Raw genomic sequence first — 27,177 nt, 5'->3', positions numbered from 1 at the left:
CACTTTGTGCGCGTGTGTGTGCGTGCGTGCGTGCACACTCGTGTAGACGGGCAGGATGGAGGACAGTGCCGTGGGGGCTTCTTTTACCCATCAGGTTTCCTCCTCCTGCATCCCGGGCCTGCTGCGTGACAGCGGGAGTCCATCGTGGACGCTCGTTAAGCTCAGCTACTAATAGCTGATCAGGGCTTCATGCGCCTCCATTATTATCTCGGGCAATTCTGTATTTAGATAGGAGCCTTTGCCCCTTCACCCAGAGGTGCTCCTTGCATTGGAGTATGTGGTTAAGACCCAAGGGCATATTGACCTTTTAGTTTCTACCAAGGTGAATCACTCGAGCAAAAAACACAATGAATCCTTTGGGTGCCTTCTATGTGCCATTTAACCACGCTAGGTCAATTATATTAAAAATACATTGATATGATCTGAATATTTCCCATGGGTTTTGATATTTATCATTTCCATCTGTCTTCCCAACAACCCTGAAAGGCAAGCATTGCTATCAGCCCAATGGACAGACCAAGACACTGAGGCCCAGAGAGGTCCAGAGGCGGGTCCTCATTCCCATCAGCTGGTTGGTGCTGATACTGGTCCCGACCCAACCCCACATGCACCCCTGCTGTCCCAGCCCACTGTCTCCCTAACAGTATTGTGCTGTGCGTGCTCAGAGCCCAATTTCTGCCACAGGAGGCGGGCAGAGGCTGGCACAGGCAGGGGAGGCTGCTAAGGTCCAATGGGGCATCGGAAGTCCCGGACCTTCATCTCAGCTCTGCCACTGATCAGCTGTGTGACCTCGGGAGAAGGTGTTTCCTTTTCGGCTTCAGTCTTTCCTCACCTGAAAAAAATGAGAGATCTGAACCGGGCCAGCCAAGACTGCTTCCAAGCCCAGGGCTCTGTCCAGACCACCTCTGACCCCTGGAGGTCTCACAGGCTGGCCCTCCAAGACAATCCGAGACAAACTTTCCTGCCCCAGAGCCTGCCTGGGGAGAGTCTGGTCTCTTCCTCCAGGATAACCTGAACGGGCCCTTCCTTCCAACTTTCTTCCTACAGATGGGTCTCTTCCCACGACTGTAGGCGCCCTGTTCTTACTGCTGAGCCTTTGCAGTTTCCAAATCCGGAGCCCCCTCCTGCCCCACCCAGAGACTGGGCGCATCCCAAGGTGAAGAATCGGGACTCTGATGGGAAGACGGCCCAGAAGAGCCTGGCCTCGTGCGGCCGGAAGGGATGCTAGGAGTGACCCCCGTGTGCCGAGTGTGGTGACGCAGGAAGCAGCGGCTGCAGAGCTGGACTGGCCCGCCCTGGAGCGTTCCATGGGGTGGCCACAGAACCACCCCTGAGGTCACAGCTCGGGCACAGGCTGTGGGAGCAGGGGAGGGCTGCCGCAGCCCCCAGGGGCGGCCCTCCGGCGGTGCACATGGTGCCTCTCCTGTTGGTAAAATCAGGGAATCGGGGTCTGCTTACACCTCCAACTGGTGCCCCCGAGATGGAAAGCTCTGAAAAAGAGAAAATCAGACTAATTTGCACTCCCCAGGAGGCCAATTATGGAAACACCTACAATTTAGGAAGGGGAAAAATATCAAAGTTTCCAAATCTGGAACGCCCTTCATCGAGCTGTGCAAAACGAGCCAGAGCAGCAGCTGGAATTAGCCTCCCCGGCACACGTGTCAGGGAGCTGATGTCACACCAGCCGCCTGGAAGATGCTCCCTTTAAAGACACAGATGAGCCACCGAGTCCTGGGCTCAAGCAGGCCAACCCCTGTCAAGCAGAGCAGCCCTGGACCCTCAGCACAGCACCAGCAGGGGCGCGGCGGTGCCTTAAAGCTCTCCTCCATCACCGAAGGGCCTTCCTGATCGCCCAGCCCCTCATGAGCACGTGACCTGTCCTCCACCTTCGGCTTGTGCGTGGTGTGGCTTCCACGATGCAACAGTTTGTCTTGGGGCGCCCCTGCCTTCCGCACGTTAGCACCAGCGGATCCCTTGTAAAGCAGGTGTGTGGGCCCTGCGGGTGTCCTGGAGACGTCAAACGATGGCTCTTGCAGAACGTTGGAGCTCATTTTGTCAATGAGAAGAGTGGCTGCCAGCGGCCAAGGCTCTAGAACCCCGGACTCTGAGTCCAGAGCTCTTCCCGAGGCCCCGCCTTGGTTCATGGCCCTGCTTTAAACCACGGCCCGCGGCCCAAGGTGTTTCTTCTGCCCTCTCCTGGGCACCAGTCCGTTTCCATCCCTCTCCTCGACTCCACAGAGAAATCCCGAGAGCTTCCCCTCCGGGACATCTCGCTGGCACTCCCCGCTCCCAAGCCCTCCTGCTTGGAATGACCTGTCCTGTCCAGAAAGGTGAACGCCGCCCTTCCTGGGGTCCATCACCCACAGCTCTGACCCACACATCCCACACACAGTACACTCCACGGTGATGGGGCCCCCGAGGTCCAGTCCTCACTCAGGAACCACTGGGGTTGCAAGTCGGGGGTCACCCCCACATGTTTGCTGAACGCTACAGCTGGACGTAAAATCATGGACACCCAACTTCCCTCCAGCACCCCCGTCACGCCTCAGTTTACAGATGGGGAAAGCGAAGCCCCCCCGATGGGGTGAAGTCATGTCGTCAAGGTCACACAGCTGGTCAGAGGCAGGACTGAGGCAGGAACGTGGGGTCTGGGCTCCCGGACCGCTGGAACGGGTGCAGCGGGCGTCTCAGAAGTCCCTCGGTTCCCATCTGTTCTGATGGGAGCATTTAGCCTTGGACTTTCTAGGTGAAACGAAGCTGCCAGGGGCCCCGTGCCCAGGGTACTGCTATGAAAAGAGCAGTGAGCCTCAGAACTGGGTTTGCAACTCGCTGAGGCTGCTGACCAGCTTGGGCAAGGCTGGGCTCCTGCTTCCTTATCCTTCTATGGTTTGGGAAGAGAAGGGGGGTGCACGTGTGTGCACGTGTGAGTATGGGTACGTGTGTGTGCGCGCGTGTGTGTGCAGATAGCAACCCGCACGTGGATGTCCCAGGGAAGCGCGGTGAAGAGGAAGAGATGGCACATGGAAACTGGGGATACCAAGCATTCTACCAATGGGACGCGTCCCTCTTTTCATTACCCAGACACGCGCATCCTCTCTCTGACTCTCTTCTGTGAGCCCAGGGCTTCTGTAGTCCTGCTAACATTGTAGGAGCAGATGACCCTCCCATCTCTCCTCCCCTGCCCGGCCCCTCACACACTCGCCTTTGCCTGGAGACCGTGGAAGGGATGCCCTTTTCCATCAACTGCCTCTTTGTTGTCTGTCTGTCTGTCTCTATCTGGCCAGGCTGCTGTTGCTGTCCCCTGAGCCCTCCAGAGTAAGGACCCCAGAGGCTGGGCCTTTTAGAGGTTGGGAGGGGATGCCCTCTGGTTCCAAGATCTGATGCCTTAAGGGGGAAAAACGTTTTAAAACCTGGTTGAGCATCTGTGAACATTCTCACAGGGTGTAGGAGGGAGGAATGTTTCTTATCAAAGCACCTACATTTAGGTCCTCTGTCTGAGGGCTGCTGTGGGGTCCGCAGTACATCTCCCTGCCCTGCACCCTCTCTCTGGGATCCATGACTCCAGGTAGGGTCACAGCTTCAGAGGGAGGATTGCAAGTGGCCTGATGGCTGGGATTAGGAGCTCTGATTCCATCTCTAAGGAGGATTTGCCTCTGATTCCCTCCCCCACCCCTTTTCTTCTCTTCCGTCCCTCCCTCCACCTGCCAAGCCCTCCCCTCCTGCTCCTCTCCTCCACCTACCTTCTCATTACCACAATGGAAGTCTGAAAGTGTGATCCATCCCCCAGGGATATTCGGATTTTACTATGGGAACTTTGAAAAGGGTTCTAGGGAGAAAGAAGAAAAGGGAGGGAGGGAGGGAGGAAGGAATCTGAGGACAGTCTTTCTGTTGCTCCATCTTCCCAAGGAGGGAGTAAATGATGATTCTTTGCGTTGGTAGATTGCTTTTCCGTATGTGATCTCATTTGATCCCTAAAGAGGGTCTGGATTACACTGCAGTGAAAAGCCTGCGGTTCAGAGAGGCTCCGTGACTGGATCAAGGTCCCACAGCCGGTCAGCGGCAGAGACAGGACCAGAACCCAGGTCCCGGGCCTCCCCGCCCAGTGCTCTGTCCCGGCCCACATCACCTGTCAGGAGATGCAGGGGGAGGGCCGCCCCTCGGGCTGATGGGATTCCAGGCTGGGGCGTGGCTTCCGGACTTGGACATGATGCTCGGCTCCCCCCGCAGGCATCGATTACCGCGTGAAGACCGTGCGCGTGGACGACTCGCGAGTGGCCCTGCAGCTGTGGGACACGGCGGGGCAGGAGAGGTGAGGACCCCCCTCCTCCCCGGTAACCCCGCCTCTCCTCTCCCCGCGGGGGCGGGCTGTGGCGGCAGAGGAGGCCGCGCACGTGACCCGGCCCTTCGCGCAGGTATCGCTGCATCACCCGGCAGTTCTTCCGCAAGGCCGACGGCGTCGTCGTCATGTACGATCTCACAGCCAGACAGTCCTTCGTGGCCGTGCGGCCGTGGCTGAGCAGCGTGGAGGTGAGCTGGGGGCCTCCGGGCGGCCCCTCTTCCTGGGCCCGCTGCCCTCTCTGGACACCTGACTCACACCCCACCTTCTCCGGGAAGAAACCGGTTCAGGCGTCCATGCGTCAGTCCACCCAAGTGCCCGGCACCAGGCTGGTTACTGGGGACCCAAAGGTGAACACGAGAGGTGCGGTCCCTGCCCTCATGGGGGGAGGGCAGATAGGGAGGGACGACTGTATACTAGAGCTGGGAAGAGGCAATGCAAATAGTCTGGGATTAGTAGGGATGGATGGAGAGAAACTTACAGAACTACGCTTTCTGCCATTAGTAGGGAGCTGTAGTTTCTAAGGCCCCTGTTTTGCAGAGAGCCTGGGATCTAGCCAGGAAGTGAAACGTCTGGTTGAATTTGAAGGTGGTGGTGGAGGTGAAGAAATGTCAGGGGGTCATCATTGCAGCTTGAAGCATGAGTTTGGCCATTCTGCAGAAAGCTGGGTCGAGCACTGCGTGACTGGCCTGTTCCTGCCCGGGGTAGGGCCGAGAAGCATCGCCTGAGCCACTCCCCAGTGGAAGCTGAGATGGCAGATCCGTCTGTGGTTAACTCAGATTATCCATATGCGGATGGGGCTTCTCTGTATAATTTGTAGTTTGCGTTTTCCTGCTTTAAAATTTTTGCAGAAGGTACAGGTAAATTTTAAATGATGATTCCAAACTTAGATGAACATCAGGATCACTTGTGAAGCTTTCAAACAAAACAGACACCAGGGCCCAAAGAGAATGATTCAGGTCCTGGAAATCCAAAAAACCAAAAAACCAAAAAAAGCAAAAGTCCCCCAGGTGGTTTTGTTTCTCAGCCACCATGGTTTCCAGCCTAAACAAGTGCTTCTCAAACTCTAATATGCATGAAGCATCTCCTGGAGACCTGGTTAAAATACAGATCCTGGGTCAGCAGGTGTGGGCTGGGGCCTGAGATTCTGCATTTCTAACAAGTTCTAACAAGCCAATGCTGCTGGTCCAGGGACCACACTTTGAGAAGCAAGATTCTAAATCCTTTTCAAAGATGTTTGTGTTCCTTCACCAAGAATTTGCGGGGCACGACCCACGTGCCCAGCCCGCGCCACGCGCTCTGGAGGACTCAGTGTGATGCACCGATGCAGCGGCCTCAGGGTTCTGCGAGCAGGTGTGTCACGTGGGGTTGTGTGTTGAGGATACAGAGCCGTGGCATCCTAAATGCAGTTGTTCTCAAGATTCTTGAAAAGCGAAGTCGTTATGCCTTGGCAACCAGCCATCAGAGACGTCAGGTGATAGATTAAAACTTGACACCTTATTGGATCGGAGGGGAAACTGAAAATAATCAGCACTTGATGTTTGTGGCGCACCTTGAATTTCCATAGCGCTCCCAGTGTTTCGCCTTGCCGGGAGAAGGGAGGGTGGAGGGGGAGCTTTAATAACAGGCTTTGGGTTCGGAAGCCTTATTATTAAGTGAATGGTGGCCAGCTGTTCCCAGCGCCCCTTCCCCCATCAACCTGAAAAGCTGTACCCAAGGAGAGGGCTGAAATTGCCACGGATTATACACGGCAAAGACTGACTCCTAGGTTGTGTCGGGCAGGAACAGCTGCTGGGGGGGCGTGGAGCTCCCTGCAAAGGACATTTTCATCGTCCCAGCCCAGCCACCGCCTGGCCGTGAAGCGTGGGCCAGTCACTCCATGAAGGGGTGGACCAAAGGGTCTGGAAGGTTCCTCCTGGCCCCCGCATTCTATAGGGGCTGGCACTTGACCCTCTGGGGGGCCGGGATGGAGCAAGTGTGTGTGGATGAGAGAACCCTGCCAGCCCAGAGGGAACCAAATGCCTTGGGCACAAGAGAAGGGGCGACTGCTCTGCTTTATGAGGTGTCCTGCCCCACACCCCCTCCTCTCCCACCTCGGCACCTTTACCTGGCCCGCAGGCCTCCTGCAGAAAAGACCCAAGCGGGGCCCAGACACACTCTGTGCTGATTCTCCCGCCATTTAGCTTTCCTGTGCACTTCCAGGAAATCAAAGCAGTTAGACCTTCCTACCAACTCAGCATCCCCCACCCTCCTGACCACCAAATCTCTGCTGCGTGGTACTGGTTTAACCAGTCCCATCTAGAGGAGAAACTGGTCAGGCTCTAAGGGCCCCCTGTTTAGACCGTGAGGCACCCTGGACATCTGAAGACGTTGGGGCCTGTATCAGGTAGAGAAGATAGGATGTGGTACAAGCCCAATGGGCTGGTATTTCTCCCGAATCCAGATGTTTGGTCCACAATGTCTGCAGTCCTGGCGTGTTAACATCTCGTTTGGCTCTTTCTGTCATGCCAAGAGCACTGTCCTGTTAGGCCTATGCATCAAGGAAGTGGCATCGGACCCAAGTCATCAACCAGCAAGGCCAGTGCCTCTGAGCCAGAAAAAAGCCAGGGAGATTAATCTCACATAGCCTCTTGTTTTATAGTTCTGCAGCTTTCCTCTCCCTTCCTGGATGGCTGACTGGCTCTCACTCTGTGATCTTTGTCACCGGTGACAATGTACAGCACACGGCAAAAAATAGCAGTTTGATTTTTTTTTTTTCCCCACGTTCCAAGTTGAGCTCAAAGTGCTGGCAGTTGAGAACGAACTACGCAAATAAATCTTGTTTTGACTCATCGTCCAGGGGGGCGGATAAATATGGAAACCCCCAAGATATAATTTTGCAGTCATTTTCTTCTGAGCATAAATGCATGCTTTAATGTGCTGAGAAATTTTTTTGTTCTGCCTCTGGAGAAATAGCAGCACTCGCCTGGCTAAGTGCTTTTTCTTGCCTCCCAGCAAATAGGTATTCACACACACACACACACACACGCACACATGCACACACATACACATGCACATATACACGCACACACATACGCACACACATACGCACACATATACACACACATACACACACACACACACACACACAAACACACACACGCTACAACCAACCAAATGCAACAGCTGCACGTCCTGAGCTGAAAGCCAACCCTTGCTCTGAGTTGACAGCTCCTGTAAGTGAAAATCAGAGACGGGGAATCTTTTGAATTTCAACAAGTGTGTCTTCCAAGAAGTTCAAGTTCAGAGAAAGGTAACTGAAGTGGTGGAAGGCGGAGAGGCTAGAGGGAGGACAGAAGCCAGCTCTGGAGCCCACCTCACAGCTCAGGGAAGAGAGGAGGGATCCAGGTGGGTCCCACAGAGAGACGTGGCAGAGCCGGACAGAGCCTGGGCCTCCTGCACAGAGACTGTGGCCAGCCCGGGAGCTGCCCTCCGACCGGTCCCTCTGACCTGGTGTGCCCATGGGACTTTAGCAACACCTATAAAAATGTCTGCAGACATTGGGTGGCCTTAGACTTAGTCACCAAAGGAGGTGCCCTTTGGACTTTTAAAAGTAAGTGTGGCTTCATCTGGTGGATAATTATGAGCCTCTTTGTCCAAGCAGTGGGCAGGCCAACACCCTCGTTAAGTAGGTGAATGGTGCAAAGTGTAGGCAAAAAGCTCAAGTCTCGAGGTTCAAGTCAGAGAGGACCGTGAAACCCCCAGCCCAGCCCCAGTGCCTCCCGTGTCGAAGGGTGACCTGGGGCCGGGGTGAGGGTGCCTGGCTGTCTGCAATGGGTGGCACACGCCCTGGCCTTATGTGTGTTCTCACTTATTTTTGCCACGTCTTTGGAGATAGGCCTAATTCTCCTACATCAGCACAGGCCAGGGCCCTGGGAGGGGACACGAGGGGTCCAGAGAGTTTGTATAAGAGGGGAACGCTGCAAAGAACAGAAAACCACCGCTCCAGCTGGGGCCTGGGCTTTTTTTTTCCTGCTCCTTCTAAGCTCTTTTATTTTTATTTTTTTAGCCAGGAATCACTTTAGGAAGGAAGGCGGCCTCTCCTTTTCCAAGAGGCAGCCCTGCTGCTCATGGTGCAGGGCCCAGATGCTGGGCTGACTGTTCCTACCTCATCCTATCGGGTCATTCAGGACCCGGCATCCCCTTTGCAAGGGAGGAACAAGCCATTGCCCGTAACAACTAATACCAGATTCCAGGCTAGAATCCCACCCTGGGATTTCAAGCCCGATGCTCTTATTTTCAGAGCATTTCCATGTCAAGAAACCCCACCAGCCTTAGTCATTCCTCACACATCCATCTACAAATATCTCTCGCGCGCGTGTGCTCCAAATAGCAAGTCTTTTGGCCCATATTCCTGCTTCTTCCTCTTTTCTTCCTTTTCTGTGAAAAGCTCTTCGCACAAGTTTCTGCGGCACAGCACAGGTGGGGGACGGGGTATTCCCGGTACCCGCAGTCTGGTCAAGAGGAAGCCTCAGGGTCCACGCACGTAGCCGTCAGTGGGTTTCTCACTCGCAGATAACTGGAATATGGCGAAGTCTACCCAGCACATCCACCACCATGTGCATAAGTCAGTCTACTTCTGAAGGGTCAGAAGGCACTGTGAGATCTTGGGCCTCTGAGTCATCGTTACGAACGTTCATTACCATCTCACCACGAATATGTGGAAATACTGCCTTTAGAGCGTTCTGGTTAATGAGACACTAAATAGCAGAGAGGTCATTGGAAATAAGAATTCAGAGCCAAGGATTAGAGAAAGGTGGCCCCGTATACTAAAGGGTGGGTCCTCATAATGCTTTGTTGGATGTTCTTTTGGATTCTCTGAGCTTTAACATTCTCATTTAATACATGAGAGGTTTTTTCACTGCTGAACTGCAATAAAAATGAATGTGTAGATTGAGGAACCACGGAGGCTTCATTTCGAATGTGATGCTATTTAAACCCGAAACAGGTGACCTGTCAGATGGACCATGGACATTTATTTGACGGGGTCTAGGGTAAAGCAGCCGAACTGTTGGCGAAACTAGCCGCCGGCAGGCTTCTGGTGTCCCACGGCCTTCTCTACTTAGTGAAACAGAGCTGCAGTGAATACCTATTTATTACCAAATTATGATTAAAAGCCCCTAATTAAATATCTCACAAAGCAAAAATAACAACCTGCGTAAATGTGAACATTACCATATTGACTCACTCAGTAGCTATGCGTCCTGGGCCCTTGGGGTGCAAAGACCCTGGGGTGCAGGGACCCTGGGATGTAGGGTGCAGGGACTCTGGGGTGTAGGGACCCTGGGATGCAGGGGCCCTGGGGTGCAGGGACCCTGGGATGCAGGGACCCTGGGGTGCAAAGACCCTAGGGTTCAGGGACCCTGGGTGCAGGGACCCTGGGGTGCAGGCCCCTGGCTGATATGACACAGGACACAGCCCCTGGAGGAGTAAGTAGTGTTGAGCCCTGGAATAAACCTGTTCTTCTGGCCCATGAAATACGACTGCTGTGGCCCCCGTTCTTCCGGATCAGGGCTCCTTCAGAGCCAGGACACACAGGACAGGGGTCGTCCCCATGGGGTGACCTCCAGGGAGGCACATGACAGTCATGTATCACGCGCTGTGGACCCAAGACCGTGAATCGGATCTGGACCCAGCCCTCGGGGAGCTACGTGCCCAGGTCAAGGCCGCCGGAGGTACACTTCTGACCGTGCAGCCCCTGGACCACCTCAAAAACCCATTGAGCAGCTCCTTGTTCATTCTGGTCACATCGATCGAGTCTGGTCACTTGGGAACGCCCTCGGGGGCTCCGTACGGACACCTGTGGTATCAGCGTCAGCTGTGCCCTCATCCTGCTCCCAGTGCCAGCTCACGGGGAGGCTGCATGTTCCAGCCAGGACCCGAGGAGCGGGGTAAAGGGGGGGGTCCCTGCGCTGAGAGGGCTGGGAGGCACCCAGAGGCAGCCTTGAGCACCTTGCAGAAGCCCGGCAAACGGGGGCTCTGGGAGATGGTGGTCCCCTCTGTGCTTTGGGGTGACTCTGTCATCGCCAGCCTTTGTGGCAGCAGGGGGTTCGCAAGCTAGTTTGTGTCTTTGCAACCAGTGTTTCCACCTGCCCTTCCCGGTTCTCCTGAAGGATGCTTCTCTCAGTTGGGGGGTTATCTGTTCCGCAGGAAGCTGTGGGAGACCGCATTCCCGTTCTTCTGCTGGGCAACAAAGTTGACAACGAGAAAGAGCGGGAAGTGCCGCGGGGCCTGGGAGAGCAGCTGGCCAAGGTGAGGGGCGAGCATCCCCCTGGGACAGGGAGGGACCCCGAGGGGAGTCGGGCATGTGCCCAAGAGCCGGTGTGGGAACCTTCTCTGAGAGCCCCCTGTGAAGGCAGCAAGCGGGCTGGATGGTGTCCTGGCATCGTGGGGCTGGTCCAGCTGCTGCATGTGGAACTTTCCGCAGAGAACTTGACTCAGGTGTGGGGAATTTCCCAGCTTCTCTTCCTTGGAACTCAGAATTATGAATCCTCAGATAGTAGGAAGTTACTTATTTCAGTCCCCTAGCTGATCCTTGAATCCCATCATCTGTGTTTCCCTACTTGGTTGCCTTCAGGGATGAAACACTCACTACCTGTCGGGCAGCGTGCTCTTCCTTGGGCAGCTCTGTTAGAGCATCCATCCTTCCTACCAAGACTGAGCGTCCAAGCTGCAAACTCCAGATAAATTCAGGGCAGGCGCTGCAAAGCTGACCATTAAAATAAGCATCAGCCCTCTTGCCCAAGCAGGGAACCGTTGCGGCGTGATGGAAGTCAGGCAGCAACACAAGCCATGCTCGCTCCTTGGCTTCCTCTACTGCCTCAGAGTGGTTTTCGGGGAACTGTGTGTCTGGGGAGACAGGGCTTCCCAGCCCCAGGATTCCATAATTCTCAGTGTGCTTGCTCCAGACAGGGACTCAGGACCTCAGAGGCTAGGAAGGCAGGCACAGGTGGTGAAACTCAAGGGGAAAAGGAGGAAGAAAGGCCCGCAGCTGCATGTCCATGGGCTGCATCCACATTTCCCAGCCCAAGGAGCTCTGAGCACAAAGGCTTTTGCATTGCGTTTGGCAGAAAAAACCTGACCGGAACCGATGTGAGGCTATTTATGGGTTTTGTTTACCTCACTTTGAACAAATATTCAAATATTTCACTGAAGAATTATTAATATATTTGATTATAGCGTGCTATCCCAGATCCACAGAGGCTATTATATAATACACATTATAGACAAGTATTCGCTTTATAAAACTCAAAAATTCTGGATTCCAAAATACATCTGGATCCAAGGTTTTTGATTAAGGAACTGCAGACCTGTGTTTTTAGTTTATCATCCCATTTTCTTTTCTTTTCTTTCTTTCTTTTTCTTTCTTTCTTTCTTTCTTTCTTTCTTTCTTTCTCACTTTCTCTCTTTCTCTCTTCCTTTCTAGTGAAAAAAAAACCTGTGGCTCCGAGAAGTTAAGTGATTTATTCAAATTATCACCTGGCCCCAGGGGTGGGGTCGGGACTCAAAGCTGGAAGGCAAATCACGTCTCCCAGTTCTAGGTCCTGTGTGCTGCCCGCACCCACACAGAGCCTTCATCCTTCCACAGATGGAAGGGGAGTCAGGGCCCAACCGAGGTGTGCAGGGACCAGACTGGGTGAAGGCAGAGGATGGAGCTGGGCCAGCGTTCGCGGGGCCTCCTGACCTGCAACCACAGAAGTGTCTGCACTCAGCTACCCGACCCCCCAGGGCTCATGCCAGATGCCATTATCATTGTCATTAAGGAAGCAGGAAACCTGTTAATGGGAGTGATAAGTGGAATAAGATGGGCCTTGGCCAGGACACCCATACCTGCACTCTCACCGTCCAGCTTCGGCCTAGCAAAGTGATGGACAATTGTCCTGTGGCGCCAGTGCGGACGGCATGGGCAGCCGGAGTATTAATTAACTGGTGTATGAATTAACTGTGCCCGTGTCCTGGGGAAAGCAGGCTGCTGGGAGCCCCGCTGTGACCTGAACAGGCCAACCCGCCGTTTGTACCTTCCTGAGCCTCAGTTTCCCTGCCTGTAAAGTGGGACGGATGTTGCCCACCCTGGCCTCTGTGTCTCAGCCTGCATCACAGGCTGGTGTGAAAAGAAAGGAGCCCATACATCCCGGACAGCAATTCCAGAAAGTGTAAAACATGAAGGCAGCAGTGTAGGTCCTGTTGTTTTATAGTTGTTACGGCTCCCCTGAGAGATAGTTCCAGAACCTGCATCAGTCAGGGAGCACGAGGGACAGAAATCAACCTGGTACAGAGTGGGGAGGGGACGACACAAGGAAGTGAGGGTGTGGTAAGTGCAGAGGGGCATTCTCCCATGCCCCCCATGGCTCCCTCCAGCCCCCCCCCCCCATATTCTCCTTCATGCCCTCTGTTCTCTGATTCCAGAAGCACAACCTGATCTTCTACGAATGCAGTGCCTATTCCGGTCACAACACCCAAGAGTCCGTGCTCCATCTGGCCAGGTAAAGAGACACCACTGAGCCTGTCCCTCTGTCCATCTGAGCCGTCTGGATAGAGCGGCTGGAGGCCTAGGCCTTTGTGTGGGACCCCAGGGGTGAGGGACAGCCCTCCGAAACACAGTGACAAAAAGAAAGCCTCCTTGCCTGTCACCCCGACCGCCCCCCAACTGCAGTCTTCTTTTTTTTTGTCAAAATCCATTACCTTTTTTTTTTTTTTTAACATCTTTATTGGAGTATAATTGCTTTACAATGGTGCAGTCTTCTTCTGAGCCTTAAAGGCTGCCTTTTTCCCAGGGATCCTCTTTTTAAATGCAAATGCTCCTGGGAAAGGTCAGATCAGAGGCCCCTCAATGCTGGCTAATATTTTAGCAGGGATTAGTTGGCAGCCAGCTGGGTTATACTGTGGGCTCCTGGGGGAGGGGGAGGGGGACCCAAGGAGAGGGGCTGCGATGGGGGACGCAGAGGCACCCAAGAGGACAGCACTCAAGAGACCGGTCACGTAAGCCTCTGCCTACACTGAGAGTAAGGAAACAGAACCACACAAGCCCCATTTCATTCCTTGGGCAATTCACTCATTCATCCATCTAGGCATCAGTCCACCCCTCCTTCCGTCTGTCCATTCATCCCTCCCTCCATCCATCCCTCCATCCATCTATCCATCCAGCCGGCAAATACTGACTAGTGCTCATTTTGCGCTCAGCCTTCATCTTGGGGCATCTAAAAAATATTTTTATTTGAGTAACTAAGAGCCCAGGACAACTTCTTCAATGCACTGGAGAGGTGGTGGAGTTATGGAAGACCTACGGAGTTATGGGGAAAATTCTAGGGTTTTCTCTGCCATTGATTCCCGGGGCAAGTCACCCTGCCTTTCTGAGCTTTGCCCCCAGCAAAGGAACATCCATCGTACTTTCCCTGCCCACTCGAGGGTTGTTGTGAAAATCAGAAGACATGCTTCAGGTGAAAGCTCTTGGAAAGTATAAAGCAGGGATAAGATACTTAATGCTATTTTTAATCCTTCACCTCTTATAGTTAATCTGGAGCTGTGCTCATGCGGGAAGCCCCACCATAAAGTTAATAACCAATAAATATAATTTTTGAGCCTCTGCTGTGTGCTGGGTACTGTGATAGGCTGCAGAGACAAAAGATACAGTCTCTGCCGTCAGCCCCTCACCCTCTGCTGAGGGAGCCAGCACAGAAGCAGTGCATTACACCCAGTGATGGGGCTAGAACGGAGAAAGGATCCAAGTGCTATCAGAGCATCAGGAGAGACTTCCTGGAGGAGGTGTTATGAAGGACCCATATTGACTACACTCTGGCTTTACAAATTATAGTCGTGCACCTGTGCTCGCCGGGGGAGACTTGGAGGACTCTCTCTGATGCTCTGGGGAGGCTGGGTCCCTCCTCGTGACCCAGATGGCCTGTAACCTGAGGTGCCTAGCAGCTCCTCTGCTGCTGACACTCTACCTTCCCCTCTCCCAGGATCCTCAAGGAACAAGAAGACACAGTGAGGGACGACACCATTCAGATTGACCGCCCCGCCAAGAAGAAAGCCTGCTGCGGCTGATACAGGCCCCCTAGGACTCCCACCCAGGCCTGAGGCCACGGGGCCTACCCTGCCTCCTGCACAGATGCCCTCACCAAGGCCCACCCAGACCTTTATCCTTGTCAGCGATGTCCCCCACCCCAAAGGAAGGAAAACACAGCCCGTCAGGAAAGCTGCTCTTGGAGCATCTTGGGGTCTTTCTCCCCCTTCTCTGTCTAGACCCAGTTGCCCATTCCTTTCTTTTTTCTCCCCCCAGCTTGGTTTCCTGGGGAAACAACAGATGAGCTTTTCCAGAAAGGCCACCACGTGCCTTTCCCACCTCCCTTCTCGCCCCCTGCCCTTAGGAGCCTCGGCACTGAGGTTGCCATGGCAACTGAGCAAGGCAGACTTGCTGCTTCCTGTAGGCCGAAGACACAGCACTGGGGCAGCTGGTCTGGCCTTGGAGCCTGTTCTCCGGATGGCAGTGGGATACCCTTGGCACATGCTTCGTGGACGTTGAGACGCCCGCGGGTGTTGAGAAAACACACTGGGGCACCTGCATCGTGTCCCAGCCTCTCCCCCCAGTGGCCCTGCTCCTTCCCAAGCTTCTGGGCCCCTCCCCTCTCAGCAGCCACCGTGCCTCCAGTATTTGTCCCCCTGGGGTCTCTGGGGCCATGCCTTGCAAAAACCACAGCCTTTGCTCCCCGCCGGCCACCCAGACCCCTGACGCCAAGGTGGAGTGTGGGCGATAAATGTACGCCTGGGGTCAGGGAGTGGGCTTACTAACTGCTTAACTTTGACTAGGAGATGAAAACCAGGGCAACAAAACCATCTGTTGCTAAACAGAGAGGCCATGTCTGAGGGTATAAATAAGTATACATAGCTATGTAAAAGCCATTTTCTAAATGTTTCTCAAAATAGCTCTTCAAAATTTGTACATGATGATTAACAGGGTAGATTGACAGACAGGCAGGGAGGCCCAACACCAGGTCCACAGTTACTGATTTCACTTTATGTTACTTTTTTCTAGAAGGCTCTATTTTTTTTTTTTTAAAAGTGTGGCTGTGATGTTGACATTTTGCTGGGGTTTGAGCGTGAACAGAGGGTAGCTGTCGGCCTTGGCACCCCTGTGAGGGCCCCGGCACAGGGCACTTGGATGGAGGGGACTGATCTGGGCCCGTGTGTGGGCCCGTCCACTAGGTGGTGAGGTCCCAACCCCTGGCAGCGCTCCAGCGTCACTGGCTGGTGTCCAGGGGGTTGGCGAGGGCACTCTTGCCCTGGCTGGGAGTTTGGATGCAATGATCATAAATATCACTGCCGATGACCATTCTAGGGCTAGACCCAGACCCCCTGTAGGAAATTGGGTGGTGTCCATGTGCGGTGGGGCATGCAGGAAGGAAGGGAGCAGGAAGTATCCACAGGCCTCCAAGAAGATGATTCAAGATACCTGCACACAGCCAGCCCGACCGTGGGGCGGGAGGGAAAGCCACCGGCCAGAGCTCCCAAGGGTATTCCTGTGGCCTCTTTGCCAAACCAGCCTCAGGGTCAGAGCCCATGGGCCACAAGCCAGCGCCAGCCGCCGTGTGCAGACTTTCTCTCTCGTCCAGCCTTTGTAGGCCCCTGGGAGCCCACACAGGTGGGGGACAAAAGCCAGCACTGAGCACCAGGAGGGGCCCAGGATCTTGGGCACGCCTGCTCCCTCCCGGGCCCCCGTCACATCCGTAAAATAAGGGGTGGGCTGTTTGATGCTTCAGGTTCTTCCTGCTAAGAGGGCTTGTGTTCACTGTCTAACTTTTGCTGGCCCCCAGTCCAGGTGTGAAGGGACCCACAGGAAGCTCCTTTCCCTAAGAGGGGGCACTGCTGATGGTCTCACTAGTGGGATGGGTCACCCAGAAGTGGCCCTCCAATGTTTGTGTGTGTGCATGTGGAGGGCAGTAGAAGAGAGGGGACAGCATGGAGAAAATGAACAAGCTCTCCCGCTTCTGACAAAAAACAGAGATGTCAACGGGACTCATGGGGCCAGCAGGCTGTACCTGGGGCTTCCCAAGCCCACAGGTGCCCTTATCCCCAGACACTAGTCCCTGGCTTGGGTTTCGAGCAGGGTGAGCTGACCCTAGTGCCTGGCCTTGCAGCATGTTGGGTAAATCCCCACGAACCCTCAAAGATCCAGGCAGAAAGAGGGGCAGGAAGGGTCGTTAGGCCTCTGCTGCTTCCTTCTCCAACCCCACCTGAAAAAAAAATGGCAGAGGGGGCCCTCAGAGAGACTCTCAGAAGTTCTGTGTCCCTGGGTCTCAGCTGCCCCTTCCCTCCCTATTCCTTTGAAGCAACCCCAGTGGCCGCCAGCCCGGCCCAGAGCCTAGCACAGTGTGTCAGAAAAGCCTCCTAGCTCCACCCCCTTGCTGCGGGAATGACCCTGAGCAAGTCACTTAAGCAGGTTTCCTTTCTGTCTGTAGACGGGAGGTTCCCATGTCTACCTCACAGGGACGTTTAGGTATCACGGGAGGCAGTGCATGTGAAGTGCCCAGAACACACAGGTGCTGACAAGTAGGGGCTGTGGTCATTGTCAAGGTCGAGTTTCTGCCCAGACCCCTTGCCTTGCCTCAGTTTCAGATTTAGCAGCAGCTAACACTAAGCGTCCTCCCGTAACTGGGAACCGCACGGACACCACCTCGTTTGTGTGCCTGCTTGTCCAGCCCGTTCCCCCGGCTTCTGAGCTTGTGTCCGGCTTTGCCTCTTGGCCCTGCCCGTCTTTGTCCTGCGGGTTTCCTGGTTTTCCAGTCGGGCCCACGCCCCACCACTCTCCCTCCCCGCCGTGGTTCTCCCGGCCTCAGCCCGTTCCCGGTGCTTACCCAGGGATGCCCTGTGCTCGTCGGGCATGCCCGCTCCCCAATTCCGATTCCTTGGGCTCCTCTTGGGTCTGCTGCTGCCTTCACCCTGAGTGGCCACCACGAGCTCCATCACCAAACCAACAGCCCTGTCGCTTTGCTCCTTGTCCCACACTTATTTCCCCTCACAGCCCCTCTGGGGTCTTTTCTGTTCCTCTGTGATACCCTGACTTTCTCCCACCTCTCCCCGCCCTGTACTCTTTCCCCAGTGTTCATACCTCCGCCCAATCTTGGACTCCTCTCCCCCCTTCTCTCCCCCCGGGCCACAGGCGGCACCTGCATCCTCCATCATAAATGGCTCAACCCTTTGACTCTGTCATGAGTGGTCACTGCTCCAAAGGGTCTTAAGCCAATTTCAGCTAAGGTGTTAATGCCAGTGGTGTTCAGGGCCATATTTATACTTTAACAAAGAACTCTAAAGGAGACAAAACTTTAACTCAAAGGAATAAATCCTTAGTGCTAGACTATTAAGCACCATAATGAGTCATGGGGGTCAAATATTTAGGACAGAGCTGCTTCTCCTGTACTCCTCTTAAAGATCTCAGTTTGCTTCATGTACTTTGGGGCTCTATTTCTAAGTTACTATATATTTTTTAAAAATTTTTATTGGAGTATAGTTGATTTAAAATGTTGTGTTAGTTTCTGTTATACAGCAAAGTGAATCAGTTATACATATACATATATCCACTCTTTTTTAGGTTATTTTCCCATATAGGTCTTTACAGAGTATTGGGTGAGTTCCCTGTGCTATACAATAAGGTCCTTAATAGTTATCTATTTTATATATAGTAGTGTGTATATGTCAATCCCAGTCTCCTGATTTATCCCTCCCTTGGTAACCATAAGTTTGTGTTCTACATCTGTGACCTCTATTTCTGTTTTGTAAGTAAGTTCATTTGTACTCTTTTTTTCAGATTCCACATATAAGCAATATTATATGATATTTCTCTTTCTCTGTCTGACTTACTTCACTCACTTGTATGTTTATAATTGTTATCTCTTCTTGATGAATTGACCCTTTATCATCATAAAGTGTGCTTCTTTGTCTTTAGTCACAATTTTTGTCTTAAAATCTATTTTGTCTGATGTTAGTACAGCCACTCCAGCTCTTTTGGTTGATACATCTTCCACCTGATGTATCTTCTCTATCCTTTTACCTTCAACCTATTTGTGCCTTTGAATCTAAAGTGGTTCTCTTGTAGACAGCATGTAGTTGGATCATGTTTTTAAATCTTTTCTTCCAGTCTCTGCTTTTTAATTGGAAAGTTTAATCTGTTTATATTTAATGTGATAGGTAAAGTATGATTTGTGTCAGCCATTTTGCTATTTCTGTTCTATATTTCAGATGTCCTTTTTGTTCCTCTATTCCTCCACTACTGCCTTTTGTTGTTTGTCTTAGTAATTTTCTATTGTAGAACTGTAATTCTCTTGTAATTTTATTTACTATGTATAATTTATTTGTTTTCTTGGTGCTTGCCCTGGGGGTCACCATTAATATCTCAATTTACAAAAGTTTGGATTAATAATGACTTAATTCCAATAGTATAAAAAATTTGTTCCTGTATAGTTTCCATTCCCCCCCCGTTATTATTATAAATTACATCTTTATACATTTTATGCCCATCAACATAGATTTGTATTTATTGCTTTATGCAGTTGTCTTTTAAGTCAGTAGAAAGGAGTTACAAACAAAAAATACATTTATATCATCTTAATTTATTTATGTAATTACTTTTACCAGTGCTCTTTATTTTTTTCATGTTGATTGAAGTTGCTATTTAGTGTCCTTTTATTTCAGTAGTATTTCTTGTAGGGCAGGTCTGCTAGAGACAAACTGTCTCAATTTTGTTTATCTGGAAATGTCTTAATTTATCCTTTAGTTTTGAAAGATAGTTTTGCCAGATATGGAACTTTTGATTGACAGGGTTTCTTCCCTTGGTCAGTACTTTGACTTTACCATCCCACTGTTTCTGGCCTCCATGGTTTCTAATGAGAAATCAGCTGTTCATCTTATTGAGGATCCTTTGTATGTGATGAGTTGCTTCTTTCTTGCTGCTTTCAAAGTTCTTTGTCTTGGTCTTTCAGTGGTTTGATTTTGATGTGTTTAACAATAGATCCCTTTGAGTTTATCCTACTTGCAGTTCACTGAGCTTCTTGGGTGTATAAATTAATGGCTTTCATCAAATTTGGGGGGTTTTTGGTTATTATTTCTTTAAATATTATTTTTGTTCCTCTCTCCCTTTCCCTTCCTTATAGAACCTGCTTGTGCATATGTTGGCATCCTTGATGGTGTCCCACAGGTTTCTGAGGCTCTGTTCATTTTTCTTTCTTTCTTCATTTTTTATTTGTGTTCCTCAGACTGGATAATCTCAATTGCCTTATCTTCAAGCTCACTAATTCTTTCTTCTGCCTGCTCAGATATGCTGTTGGGATCCTCTAGTGAATTTTTCATTGTACTTCTAGTGAATTTTATTATTGTACTTATCAACTCCACAATTTCTGTTTGATTCTTTTTGATAATTTCTGTCTCTTTATTGACATTCTCTACGGTGAGACATTGCTCTCACACTTTCCTTTAGTTATTTAGACATGGTTTCCTTTAGGTCTTTGAACATATTTTAAATAGCTGGATTTAAAGTTTCAAAGACCTCACACTGGCAGCCATCTGCCCTGTGCACAAATCAAGCTCTGTTTGCCATCCTGCTTTCCTTCTCCCACTTCACACAATGTAGCCAGGACTCCGGTCTCATTCCTTAGCCCCATCCCAAACCTCCTCCCCAAAGTCTTTCTTCTCTTCTAGATTGGAGGAGGCACCTTAAAATCAGAAGTTGTTTAGGTCTGAGAAACCCTCCCCTCCACCTTGAGCTTTTGGCTGCCCTGCTGGAGATGAGCTTCTCAAGGAGGTGTCCAGTTCCCTGGGGAAGTGAAGGGAGGCCAGCAATCCTCAGGCAGTGTTCTCCTTCCTGCCAGGAATCCAGACATTCCACAAAGCTTCACTCACAAGGGATAGGTGTGGGAAGACTGCAAATCAGAAGCTTATTTAAAAAGCAGTTTAATTACTTCAAAATAATGAAATCACAGCATATAAGCATACAAAAACCAAGACTTAGCTGTCCTGTGGCTGACTGGCCCTAGGTTTCCTGCTATTTCTCTTCCTATCATTCTGGGGAACAGAAAGTGGTTCTACAATTTCCAACCAATTCAGTCAAAATCCATAGTCATTAGTTATTCCCTCCCTCCTTATCCTGGGGTGTGTGTTGGTGGGGTGAGGATGGAGATGGTTGGCAGGATACAGGAGCTTTCTAAACCTCCCCACTTCCTAACTATTAACGTTTCTATTAATAGACACGCTAATTAGCAGCAGCAGCAGTAACAAAGAACATCATAACTCTACCCTTCACACAAATAGGGCACATAATCGAAGTGCCCTGTTTAGGAAGGACCCTGCTAGAAGTGATGGGGGTTGGGAAGCCGAATGGTGCTTGGCAGAGGACCTGAGATCAATGTGGAAACTGAGGAGCGCTCGTGAGGCTGGGCCATTTATCATCCTTGGGCAGGACTGGGTCAGGTCCAGGGACTGATCCCCTCCAAGGGCTAGGGCTTTATCAGGGCTTGGGCTCTGATCCAGAAGTGGTAATTGCAGGCCCTTGTCACAGCACCGGGAGATTCCACTCCCCAAAAATAAGGACTCCTAGGTCCAAGGAGGCCTGTGCTATCATAATGATTATGACTGCACCCATCTGACCTATAAAAATAAATACTACACATAAAAACACTGCACTCCTAAGCAAAAATGCCCAAAGAACATGGAGAGAGAGGATGGAATCTTTTTTGACTCAAAAAGAAGAATTAAAACATGTGGTGCTCAAGGGGCATAAGAATGAGTTTGGGTCATGTGACTATGGAAGTGGGGTTCAATGAGCAGGTGTAGAACTAGGTCACGGGCAGAGGGTTGGGGTGATCCAACATCCAGTCCATGGGTTGCCGGGCCGTCCTGTAAAGTTTGGGTGTGGAGCTTATTTATACACAGTGTCCACGGACCGATACCCTGAGGGCACGAACATTCACCTCTGTCACCTCATTTTGGGCACAGTGTCTGGCCAGCAGTGTTTGCCTAAAGGTCCAGTTAAGAGCAGAGCATCGTGTCTCGAGAGCAAGGCCCACCACTTGGTGGGTCATTTGGCTGGACACCTGGACCCCTGTGGCCTAGTAGACCCATGGGGTTTGCCCGCTGGCTCCAATGTGGAGCTGCTTCCAGCTTTAACACAAAGTGCTGAGGACCGTTCCAGCTGCTGTGGTTTGATTGCCTTTCAGACAGTGTGAGGCCCATCAAAGTCTCTGTCTCATCACCTTGCGGCCGCCCCGGCTCCCGCTGGCAGCTCGACAGCTCAATCTGACTTGGGCTCCATGCCTCTGAGCATTAAAAGATACTTCCCTGCCCGGCCCTCTTCTTTCCTGGTGTGGAACCAGCCACCTTCACCCAGGCGGTGCCTCTCCCAAAGGCTTTCTCTAGCCCCTAAAGACCTGTGCAGAGTGAGAACCTACACACAAGTTTGCGGCATTGGGCAGAACCTGGACCTGCTTGATGCTCTGAGCCCCAGCTTCCCAGGCTGTAAAAGAGTTCTCTCTGCCCGACTACCCTCACCAGGCATGTGTAGGTCAAATGAGAACCCTGGGGACAGGGCTTAGTCAACTGAAAAGCTCTAGGCAAACTAGTTACCACATCTGTCTCCCGTGAAGAGACCAGAGCCAAAACACAATAGGCAAGAGAGAAAATCCCTCAAGTCTTGGTACTTGGAAAAGCTGGGGTCTCAGGCAAGAGCATTTCCCATTTCGCTAGGCTAATAAAACAAGGAAAACCTGCATTCCTCCAAGCTAGACACTTGGTCTAAGAACGCTCTGTGTCTTCCTCCTCTGCGTTGAAGGTGGACGGGGGCCCGGCATCCAGACTCCAGGCTCCCCCTGGCAGGGTTCAGGTCTCATTCACTTTTGTATTTACTAGGGCCTGGCACGTAACAGACACCGGACTGGTGGATGGGCGGATTTAAGACTTTAGCTACCAGACTCCTAATCGAACCATCTTTACCCGCATGGTTTATGAAACACTTTCACTTTGTGATGAGGCACAAGTTCTGGCCTTGGAGGGCAGTGAGTGATGGCTGCACACACTGTTGTGAATGTACTTAATGCCTCTGAATTGCACATTTTAAAATGGTTAAAACTGTAAATGTATGCTATGTCTATTTTCCCACAATACATTTTTTGAACAACCTCTTTCACAAGCGTTTATGTTCCATGAATGAGTGAAGGATGGATCCTCTTCAATGCCACCACTGAGGCTCTAAAACACCCGATGTTTGTCTTGGGCTGTGTCAGGAGATGAGGGAGCAGGAAAGGAAGACCAGCTTGCTGACAGCCCTTGAGCTTCAGGGCACTGAGGGGAGGAAACACCTAGAAACCCACAACTATACATTGACGCATCATTAAAACACCGTCACAACGACCCCAGGCTCCCCTCCCTGCAGGGCCCCGAGCCAACTCCCCCAGCCCACTCTGCCGGCCTTGCTGCCCCTGCCCACCTGTGCACACCTGTCTCTTTAGGAGCTTGGCGCCTCTCCCTGGAGACAAGCTCCTGGGGATGAGGGGACCTCCATACACCGAAGGCCAACGGTAAGCATAGCCTGGTCCCAGAGCAGGGGTCAGAGTGGGTTGAATGACAACAAAACTGAATGCCAGAGTCTTTTGTCGTTCCTGGAATTTTGTTGCATTGGAAAATATGCATTCCTACAACAGGAAATATGTTAGTTTAGCACCCAGAAATATTTTGGTTTTGCAGAGATTTATGGGGTAAGTTTATGGGAAGGAGACTAGGCACCGGGCTGGGGGAGGGAGCTGAGTACGTCTTCAGGGGTAAGGGGCTGACTTTGGCATCATGCCAGGAGGACAAGAGAAGAACTAGTCAACGCAGAGGATGGGGCTTTCGCGTCATCCCAGGGAAGTTTACCCAGTGACTGCTCTCCAGCAATGGTGCAGGCTGCCACGTGAGGTACTGAGCTCTCCGACACTAGAGGCATTCAAGCAGATGTTGAGGTTCTGCTTTAAGGAATGCAGGCGAGAAACTAGATACCATGAGTTGCCAGGCCCTCACCTCCAGCCCACGAACCCCAAGAGTCTAGGATTCTTCTGAGCTGAGATCGAAGTGAGAGTATGTAGTATAAGTGTGTGACAGGGAGTCAGGATGGGTTAAACCAGGAGGTTCCCCTGGACCAGGAGAATGTTGGGCCAGTTCACATCTCGAGTTCAGTTTCCCACTACCCCTCTCCCCACCCCCGCAGCCTGTGTCGCCCTCCCCCAGTCAGCGGGGAAAGCACCTGCCTGAAAGCGCCCCAGAGAGCCGTGCTCCTACAGCTTCCCTGGCGCGGGGAGAGGCGCTGGATCCTCGCCAGTGTCCTGCCAGCTCCTCCACCATGGCAAGTGAAATTACCAGCTTCATGCTGCAGATCTATTTAAATCAGCCTTTCACGTCTGATGGATTTAAAAATATGCTAGAACTCAGCATCTTGAATACAAGAAACACAAACAAGCAGATGAGGCTGCGTTTTCCTTCCTCTGTGCCAGCCCCGCCCTCCTTCCTCCCTCCCCCTCTCCTGCGCCCTCCCAGAGCAGTTTTCATTCATGAGGCCCATTTCCCCCCTCCCCACCCCTCCCCTTCTCTCAATGGCATGGAAGTCTGCCGCTTGAGCGGTGTCTGGGCGCCCCTGGGGTCTGGGTTCCCTCCTCAGCTCATAGGAGACAAGGGAGACCACCCCACGGGCATGCGGGGCGCCCTCACTCCCAGCTCAATCCCTGCCTGGCCAGGGGGTCATCTGCATTGGCCGTTGTGTGCAAATGCAGTGCCAGGCTGACCCCAGGGCTGGGTTCACCAAGCCCCCTCCTGTCCCAGATGAGGAGACTGCAGCCCACTTCCCTGGCGGTCACGGCCAGCCTTCCCAAATGTCCGCATTCTGTTTTCCAGGAAGGCTGTTTGCTCTCTCCAGAGCCCCACAGCTCCCGATAAGCCACCTGTGAACACCTCACAGGCTGCTGTCACAGCAGGGGTCACAGTCTGTGCCCAGATATTCCGGAGCCTCGGCCCACTTTGGTTGATCTAACCCAATTTTCTCCTGCTGTAATTTAAGCCATATTCCCTCTAATCTCTGAGCGTCATCGCTTTGAGGCTCGATGAGCAGACCCCGCAGCACGTCCTCCATCTACAGGTAGGCGGCCAGGATTGCAGGGATTACAGTGGTAGCATCTGGAGAGCTGCTTTCACAGAAACGACCCACCTACCGCTCCGCCCCAGTTGCACAAGGAAGGTGAGGCTTCCAACTTGAGGTTCTCAGCTTTGGATGCCCATTGAATCACCTGGGGCGTTTTTCTTTATTTTTACTATTTATTTATTTTTGTTTATTCTCCTTTTACCTGTTTATTTTGTTATTTTAAAAAAATAATTTTTAAAAAAGATAATAGTATTGTGTTTCTTTGGGGGGGGGGTCATTGTTTGGTGTCTGTTTAGTGTTTGAAAGTGTTCCTTTAATTTTGTTATTTTACCGATAATACACTGGTGGATTATTTCTTTCAACACACTTGGTTGGTAAGTACTAAGAAAAAAAAAAATACCAATCCTTGTATTATTGGACTCCCCCCACAAGAAATTCTTATTTAATTAGAAGTTAAAAGACCTTTTAAAAAATTGTTTACTATTACCAATATTAACAAGGGCATGGAGTAATAGAAAGTGAACAACCCACCTGTGTGTGAACTTGTCCTCAGATCTGCTCTCTCGTGCCTCTGTGTCTCCACCCACAATCTTCCCTCTGTCTGGATTCCTTAAGAGCATTTCAAAGGTTTGCCTCTGTCCACACAGCTGGTCATGAGCGAAGCAGATGGCCTAACAGGGTTCTGAGACCTCCCCAGTACTGCAGACCCTCTAATTACCAGGCCTGGACAGCAGTCAGTGTAGGTGATCCCTGCACTCAGGGGGAGCGTTGGGGCTCAGGTGCTGCACCCCATCACCCTATGTCTGTTGGTCCACAGCACGTACCCGAGCGCGCGTGCACACACACACTAACACACGAATCCACGCGCTCCACCTATTCCAGTTTCATCCCTGACTCCCTTCCCAATCGTCCTACTATTACCGACCAGGGTTCTTGGCCTCCTTAATCAATCGAAATTGACCAGAGGCCAGACAGGAAATTCAGGCAAGGCTCTATTGGGGCCCCTGCTGCAGCAGGGAGAGTGAGAACAATCAACAGGTTCCCTTGCTGGCTCTCTCCCCAAGGTGGGGGGCAAGCTTGTTTCTTATATGGGATGAGGGTAGGGGTGTGTCCAGGGGTCAGGCCGGAGGGGCGGCTTAGGTGTTTTGCCCACCCCTTAGGTGGTGTTGTGTGCAGGAGGCATGCACAGTACCCTGCTTTTGCTCCAGGCTCTTCAAAAGTGGCAGTTGGGTTTTTTGGTCTCTTTGTATCTTTTGGTCCAGAATTTGCCCCAGCTGAGCATGCACTGGTTATTTTTAGTCCCGTACAGTTTCTTTGTATTTTGTTGCTTGAGGAGAGATATGTCCAGGTGCAAACGTTGCAGCAAAGGGTACGAGGTCCCAGCAAAGGGTCCCAGGTCCCAGCCTGTCTCACTACCATGATGGTGTGGACAAAGAATGTCACCTGCCATCTCAGTGAACAAAGGATGTTGCGGCCATAAAGCTATCAGCCACTGCAGCCCAACTGAGGGGATCTCAGGATGGAGGAAAACAGGACACTGGCCTTAGATAGTTAACTAACATATCAAAGGAATGACTTCAATGAGCCCAGACTCTTGCATCTTCCCATACATAGAAAAGCACTAAATTCATTAACATGAGATGTCTGGTTTTGTTTTGTCTGCTTTTTTTTTAGTTAGCAGTAATCTTTTGATGTTCCAGTACCTGTTTTGGGGGTTTGTTTTATAAAAATTCTTATATATCCTAGCTTCTCCCTTACCTCTTTGGAGTGGTCCCTCAGAGCCATCTGAGAGGCTGTCTCCTGGGCTTCAGTCCTTAGTAAGTCTGCCGAATAAAACATAATTCTCAACTTTTAGGTTGTGCTTTTTTTTTTTTTTTTTTTCAGTTGACAATGTCTTGAACTACTTTCCATGAAACTTTGCATACGTGCCATCCTGCCAAGCAATACGCTACCCAGGGGCTCAGAGCCAGTGAAGGAGCTACTAGCAAAGAGAGGGCTGGAAGTGAGAGAGTCTGTGCAGATGCTGGCGGAGGGGAGAGGTGAGCAGGGTGAAGCTGCCCGTGGGTTTGCAGGGGGAGGATGGGTAGAGGCAGCCGGATTTTAACACAGGATTTAATCAGGGTCTGAGAACTGAAGGATAAGGGGAAGCCCTGAGGCAAAGGTGGGAGGGGAGGAGCCCAACTGTCAGGAAGAGGAAGTCGTTTGGGGTCCAGCAGGGCTGCTGCGAGGCTCATGGGCTGGAGCAGAGCGAGGGAGGAGGACTCTGGGGTGGGGGACATAAGCAGAAGAGGCCGGAACTTAAGAGCCTCCCTGGACCGGAGGCTTTTACATATCACCCGCCGGTGACAAGGAGCCATCGGAGGGTTTCAGCAGGGGAGTGGCGCTCAGATTTGCCATTGTGCTCGAAGAGGGGGGAGTGGAAGGATGAGGGCAAGACTGGAGGCCTGAAGACAAGTTAGCATCTGTCACCCTGGTCCCGGAACACGGCAGTGAGAGAGGCCAGGTGTGGTGAGGAGAGGGGCGGAAGGAAAACCTCAGAACCAACCAAGCTCAGCTCTCGCCATGGTCCGCACGTGTCCACTAGCCGCCGTGCCGTCAGCCTTGGCCTTCCCAAGGTCCGTGTGCATCCGCGCTCCCCAGTACGTCCCCGCCCCGT

The 27,177-nt window shown here is 51.8% G+C and overlaps 1 protein-coding gene across 2 annotated transcripts in view; it reads left to right on the top strand.

Annotated features, from left to right (window-relative positions):
- The window catches only part of CRACR2A (calcium release activated channel regulator 2A), a 79,787-nt gene extending 53,188 nt beyond the window's left edge, over nt 1-26,599 (top strand). The window contains exons 13-17 of one of the 2 annotated variants that reach the window (XM_059934412.1): nt 4,228-4,309; nt 4,413-4,527; nt 10,526-10,627; nt 12,782-12,858; nt 26,406-26,599. In XM_059934412.1, the coding sequence (XP_059790395.1) occupies nt 4,228-4,309; nt 4,413-4,527; nt 10,526-10,627; nt 12,782-12,858; nt 26,406-26,409 (380 nt within the window). In that variant the 3' untranslated portion in view covers nt 26,410-26,599. Of the gene's footprint in view, nt 1-4,227; nt 4,310-4,412; nt 4,528-10,525; nt 10,628-12,781; nt 12,859-14,334; nt 17,867-26,405 lie in introns of those variants that run through there. The other variant, XM_059934411.1, reaches the window with a different exon arrangement.
- The last annotated feature ends 578 nt before the right edge of the window (nt 26,600-27,177 follow it).

The sequence above is a fragment of the Balaenoptera ricei genome, chromosome 10 (assembly GCF_028023285.1).
Source record: "Balaenoptera ricei isolate mBalRic1 chromosome 10, mBalRic1.hap2, whole genome shotgun sequence".
Classification (NCBI taxonomy): Eukaryota; Metazoa; Chordata; class Mammalia; order Artiodactyla; family Balaenopteridae; genus Balaenoptera; species Balaenoptera ricei.
Note: the sequence above shows the minus strand (reverse complement) of the source record. Positions and strands in the feature narration are given on the sequence as shown.